The 6274-nt window shown below is 48.2% G+C and overlaps 2 protein-coding genes across 2 annotated transcripts; one reads left to right on the forward strand and one right to left on the reverse strand.

Annotated features, from left to right (window-relative positions):
• The first annotated feature begins 200 nt into the window (after window positions 1-200).
• On the forward strand, window positions 201-952 carry LOC140176669 (protein MAIN-LIKE 1-like). Its single transcript, XM_072208204.1, has 3 exons — window positions 201-440; window positions 503-723; window positions 874-952. Exons 1-3 carry the CDS (start codon window positions 201-203, stop codon window positions 950-952), a joined length of 540 nt encoding a protein of 179 aa, XP_072064305.1.
• A 1720-nt stretch (window positions 953-2672) lies between these two features.
• On the reverse strand, window positions 2673-3896 carry LOC112729860 (uncharacterized). The gene has a single exon (XM_025780003.1). It carries the CDS (start codon window positions 3894-3896, stop codon window positions 2673-2675), a length of 1224 nt encoding a protein of 407 aa, XP_025635788.1.
• Between the last annotated feature and the right edge of the window lie 2378 nt (window positions 3897-6274).

Genomic DNA, 6274 nt, shown 5'->3' on the forward strand with positions numbered 1-6274 from the left:
CATTTAATGCGCAGCCCCGGCGTTGCATATCGAGCATGCGGTGGCAGCAAGGGATGCGACTTGATGACAGGTACGTTCCGTACTTGCAGATGGCCGGACTATACCATCTTGCGAGACTGAACGACAGATGGTTTCGATTGGACGAGCCCCTTGTCAGTGCATTCGTGGAGCGGTAGCGTTCGGAGACGCACACGTTTCACATGCCGTTCGGCGAGTGCACCATCACACTTCAGGACGTCGTGTACCAGTTGGGATTGCCAGTGGACAGACATTATGTCAGTGGTTGCCTGACAGATTTCCACGTATACATAGAGGGTGGCAGGCCAGCTTGGCAGTGGTTCCATGAGTTGCTTGGTGTGTTACCTCCCGCGAACCAAATACAAAAGTTCGCAGTGAACTGTACCTGGTTCCAGGAGACTTTCACAGAGTGCCCCGAGGGGGTAGATGAGGAGACGTCAGGCGCTATGCCCGTGCTTATATCATGATGTTGTTGGGCACCCAGCTGTTTGCCGACAAGTCCGGCAATCGTATTCATATCAGATGGTTACCGTTTGTCGCTAGGCTTGAGGAGATGGATGGCTATAGCTGGGGGTTGGTGGCACTAGCATGGTTGTACCGGTGCATGTGCCGAGTGGCCAACAGACATGTAGTGAAGTTAGCTGGGCCGTTACAGTTACTTCAGTCTTGGATCTTTTGGCGTTTTCCTGGTTTTAGGCCGGCTGGGTATGATGCGTTTAGCTAGCCCCTTGCCTCGAGGTACCACTATCATATTGTACTATTTATCTTTATTTGATTTATTGTCAATTACTCATGCAATTTTATGCCTTTTAGAATTATTCACTAATGCAGTACCGTGTTTAATTTCCTACGCAGGTGGTCAGGTTACAATCCTGGGATTAGCGAGAAGGGACCTCGGGTGCAGATGGCTCGACTGAGGATCGACTTGTTATAGGCTCGGGATGTAAGTAAGCTATTCTCGTATGTATAGTTAATGCTTCTTTCAGTTTATATGGTTTAATGAACTCGACAAATGGGTTTGACTTGCTTTTTCAGTTTATATAGATGCCCTATAGCACACCCGACGTCCTCCAGGTTGTCCATCCAGAGGTCTTGGAGCCTCGGCATACGATGTTATGGCGGTGTGTGACGTCCCTGATATATTTTGCAGTGGTTGAGTGGCATCAAGTTGATAGAATGTTATCGCAGTTCGGCAGCGTACAGCCTCCCCCGCATCCCGCCCTGAACATCGACTTCTTGATGTCGAAGGACGGGAGAGGTGGTGACCGTTGGTTCCCGTCCCATTTACAACATTGGCACCTTCACTGGGAGACACGTGCGGACCACGTGTTACGATTCGACATTGTTGCTGACCCGGGACCTTCACATGAGTTCTTGGCCTGGTGGCACCAGCATGGGAAGAGGTTTTTGTCACCTAAGATGTACCTGGGGGATCCGAGAGGTATTCCTATTCCGGTTGAGGCGATGCAGAGGGGTGCCGGCCGAGTTCCAGATATGGATCGAGTTGACGACGTTCCTGACAGGCATCGGGTTGAGAGGAGAGCTAGAGTTGGGACACGTCGTAGCCAGCGTGAGTGGAGATGGCTGGATCAAGCAATGGAGGAGGGTGACGAGGCCGGGCAGGTCAGTGGTCGACAACGAGGGCGTGGAGGCAGGCGGAGGGGGCCTGATCCTAGGCAGGATATGCCTGATCGTGTTGATCATGCCGTCGGAGTAGGGGCTACAGTGGGGGGTGTTAGGCCCGCTCATGGCGGACTTGGTGGAGAGTGGTATGGATCCAATGTGGGACATCCATCGAGACATGCTGACACGGGGCTTGGAGAGGGGCCTCTCGGGGATTACTTCGTTGGTGTTCCAGCTGATGACCAGGCTGGTCAGGAGACTACCCCATGGGTCATTCCGGGATCCATGTTTTCAGAGTTTCTTGCCGGTGATGGGATTGACGCGGATTTTGGTGGATCACATTTCTTAGATGAGATCACCACCATCATGCAGGAGGATGACGCTGCCCGTCGACGGGGACAGACATCGGGGACACAGACAGCGTTAGATGTCGATCTGAATGAGCCTCCCTCCCCTTGCCCTATTCAACCTTTCGCCTTGGGTGGGACCCCAGCATCCGCACGTACTGGTGCATCACATTCAGTCGTCGGACCATCCTCGTCCAGGCCCATACATGTCCAACCTATGGCCCCTGCCCAGCCACCCCCGGAGGACGAGGAGGACGAGATCGAGGACGAGGAGCCCCTTATCCGTAGAGGTCATAGGGCACGAGTTCCACGCCATTGTGGCACGGGGTCGCACCTTTTTAGATGATTTGTGTATCGTTGTATATGTCATTTCCGGATCTTTGTTGTATGTTGTGTCATTTCGTTATCGTTGTTGTATTTTATTTTGTTTGTCCATCAGATCATGCAAAAGTTTGTTTAACATTGCATTATTGTGTTTTAGTCACCGTGAGAACATGTGTATTTTCCTTATATATTTTATTTCCATAATAGTAAACACATCTAATTGTAATGTCTTCTACGAGACGAATTTATCAACACGGAAAACTTACTAGTTAGGAAACCAAGTACATCTTTTTCTAGAAAAAAGTACAGATGATCAAAGTAATACAAAGTAGAACACAAATCCAGACATAACTATAAATATCACACTGGATGACTGGGTCCTCCGGCCTGTGGACAGCTCCAGCGAGTGTGTCCGGGTTGCCTACAGATGCCACATTTCTTGGGCCGGTTCGGATCTACCTCATCCATATTGGTCCGTATCCGAGTGGACCTAGGACGACCCTCCCTCACACGCTTCATATTCGGGTCTGGTATAACAGTCGGGCCGTCATAAGGTGGCCAGAAACCCTCCGGGATGGGAGGAGTGAATCCCATCTGATATACACTGAAAACTGAACTAAGTCGATACACCGAGTGGACGTATGGCTGCCAAGTAACACGTGAGTAGGCATAGCATGCCAATGCGTGCGGACATGGGAAATGAAGTGCCTGGAAGTACCCACAATCACATGTCTGAGAACCCAGTGAGACCCTGTAGCTTCCCAATGAGAACGAACCAGTCGGAGTCGTCTCTGCCACCGTGTACTCTGAGTTATCCCTGTCATATACAGTCACCGTGAAGTACCTAGCCGTCTTCAGATTGGCCTCGATACACTTTACCAGGTATTGACTGAATTGTTGTCCGCTACCCAGCTGTGCCTGTGCCTCCCTCCCCTTGCAGACAAATAGTTCAGCCAACCTGCCGTATGTGGCCTTCACCAACGAGCACACAAGGAGGTTCCTAACACCTTTATGGATTGAGTTCACACACTCAGAGATATTGGTGGTCATGTGCCCGAATCTGCGCCCCTCATCACAATACTGGGTCCACAACGAATACTCAATCCTGTTCGCCCAGTCACACATCGCCGGATTCTCAGAGCGCAGAATGTCAAACCAGTAATCGAACTCCACTTCGGTCTTTGCATATGTGGCATTCACAAGAAGCCCCCGAGCGTCCTTGCCCTTGAAGGTGAGGGCAAAATTGGCTGCTACGTGTCGAATGCAGAATGCTCGGTATGCAGCCGGAGGTAGCCATTCCCCATCAGGAGCCTCAAGCGCGGCCTTGATGCCGTTATGCCTGTCCGAAATAACTAGCAGACCTGGCTGCGGTGTCACGTGCTGACGAAGGTGAGAGAGAAAGAAGGACCACGAATCAGCATTCTCACCCTCAACTAGTGCAAATGCCACAGGGAGTATGTTGGAGTTCCCGTCCTGTGCAATTGCGACAAGCAACGTTCCCCTATACTTACCATATAGATGGGTGCCATCAATACTCACCAACGGCTTGCAATGACGGAATGCCTCGATACAAGGTGGGAACATCTAGAACAGCCTATGAAAATAAGCCTGAGACTCGTCCAACTGGCCCACAACTCGAACAGGGCATGTCCGAAGGAATGCTACTGAACCAGGCATGGTCAACTGGACTCCTAACACCCACCTAGGGAGCTCGTTGTACGACTCATCCTAGTCACCATAGATGACGGCAACAGCCTTCTGTTTCGCCATCCAAACCCTCCTGTACGTCGGCCTGAAACCAAAGTGTGCGGCGGTGGCATTTAGGAGCACCTTGATGTTGACGGATGCATCAGCCCTCACCATTGGCATAATGAATGTCGCTATCACATGATAATCCAAACGCCTATGGTCGCTGGAGATAGAGGTGGCGAGACACGTATGCGGTCCGTTGTACCGTTTCACTTCCCAGATGCCCTTGCGCTGCCAGAGACTCAACCGAATCAACCATGTGCACCCATTCCCAAACTCAGAACACTTTCCCACATACCGACGATAGTCAGACTCAACTACCTTGTACTGTACCCCTCGGCGGATGCTGTAAGTCTTCACACTCAATAGGGCCTCATCTCTGTCCTAAAACTGCTGACCAACCTGGAACTCTGTCATACCAGCAGACCCATCCACATCTCTAGCGCCAAAACCAGCAGCCTGCCCAGGAAGCCCGTCCTGCCTCATGGCATCCAGGTCCAATGATGAAAAATGGGGTGGGTACTGCTGTGTCCCAGAACTAGATCCACCTGCAGCCCCTCTCGGGTCACTCGCTCCGAGATCATTGCCACTGTCATCGGCAATCAGATCCAACTCAACATCATCGTCCTCTGGATCATCAAACAATCCATCTCCAGCACCAGCTGGTGTGGCACAATGTACTGGGGTCGGAAGATGTTCCCCTGTACCAACCTCGTCGCCGACATTGCCGCTGAGATCAACAGCGAATGAAGGGGAGGCAACAGGCTGCAGCGGTTGCTCGTGCGCAGGGACGGAGGAAGAAGCAACGGCAGGTCTCGAGCTAGAACCTGCAACCGTGGCTACAGCGTGCGTATTCCAGTTTGAACCCCCCGAACTGGAAACCACATCAACCAACTTTGCCAACAGCTCTGGTGTCCTCACCTCCGAAAACTGCCGGCGACAATGAAACATGACCTGCAAGTCCTCATCACTCCCGATCGTGAAACAGTCATACTTCACGGTATCTTGAAGCACGGTGATTGGAATGCGATAGAAAAACTTCTTAACCCTTTTCACACCATCCAGACCAAGTTTCAGCAATACAGAGCTAACAAGGTCATCATAGCTCGTCGTAGGCCTCGCGATAATACAGAGAGGATCCTTATCGGTGAACTTCACACCGGATCGAGTTTTTCTCTTAATGGATCCTCTGTGGTGAACCAACACTAGAAAACTATCCTCACCAGCCATCTGACCCTCTATTGAGAGCAACTCACGTACATCTCATATATATAGAGCTATGCCTCACAGTAATTCGAATCAAGTCCATTCGCACTATATATACGTAATTCGAATTAAATCAATTCAAATTACTTTGAATTACCAAATGAGAGTAATTCGAATCAATTCGATTCGAACTTCCCTAAGCCACATCCTCTAAGTAATTCGAATTAATATAATTCGAACCATGCATGCATAATTCGATGCTGGTTGATTCGAACTACGTGCGAATTGTGCTTGGGAGTAATTCGAAGTGTATCAATTCGAATTATGTGTAAGTCTAATTCGAATTCTATTGATTTGAATTATATAATATTGTGTTCTGGTGGATTGATGTCTCAGATTTTCATTTGGCGGATTTGGGTAAAAATGATGTCCCCTTGGCTCATTTGGGTTTTTTACCATATATATATATATATATATATATATATATATATATATATATATATATATATATATATATATATATATATATATATATATACACACACACACACATAGTTTTACAAGCATTAGCCAAAACAATTCCTATCCCTCTTACAGAATATATATAGATAAAGGCAATGAAACAATAAATAATAATCTAAAGCAATACAGAGCATCTCAACAACAACTAAATAAGCTCTTCGTGACTTCTGCGTCCATATCCTGAAAGGGAAAAATTGTAGGGGGTGAGAACATCATCCTCGAAAGGGTTCTTAGTAGAGAGTTTTTGGGAATTACTGTAATAGGATACGTGAAGATAAATCGTACCAGTGATTAATAATCGTCTTATGCCTCTTTTCAGAAACAACGTTTTACAATAAAAGTAAAGTCGGAAATCTTTTCTGAAAGAGGAACCGTTCAATTCTCAAAAACTCAAAAGCCTTTCAAAAAGGTTTATCTATGCTGAACCAAAATAGCCTTTCATATTTTTTTCCAAACCAGAAACACAAAACCGAAACCAACCATCG

Source organism: Arachis hypogaea, chromosome 12, assembly GCF_003086295.3.
Source record: "Arachis hypogaea cultivar Tifrunner chromosome 12, arahy.Tifrunner.gnm2.J5K5, whole genome shotgun sequence".
In the NCBI taxonomy this organism is placed as follows: Eukaryota; Viridiplantae; Streptophyta; class Magnoliopsida; order Fabales; family Fabaceae; genus Arachis; species Arachis hypogaea.

What these genes read in the sequence shown, in the direction of transcription:
- LOC140176669 (XM_072208204.1), top strand. Translation starts at nt 201, where the DNA reads ATGCCGTTCGGCGAGTGCACCATCACACTTCAGGACGTCGTGTACCAG. An exon ending in TCACAGAGTGCCCCGAGGGG is followed by an intron (nt 441 to 502) that starts GTAGATGAGGAG and finishes TTGGGCACCCAG; the next exon opens with CTGTTTGCCGACAAGTCCGG. An exon ending in CCTGGTTTTAGGCCGGCTGG is followed by an intron (nt 724 to 873) that starts GTATGATGCGTT and finishes TTTCCTACGCAG; the next exon opens with GTGGTCAGGTTACAATCCTG.
- LOC112729860 (XM_025780003.1), bottom strand. Translation starts at nt 3,896, where the DNA reads ATGTTCCCACCTTGTATCGAGGCATTCCGTCATTGCAAGCCGTTGGTG.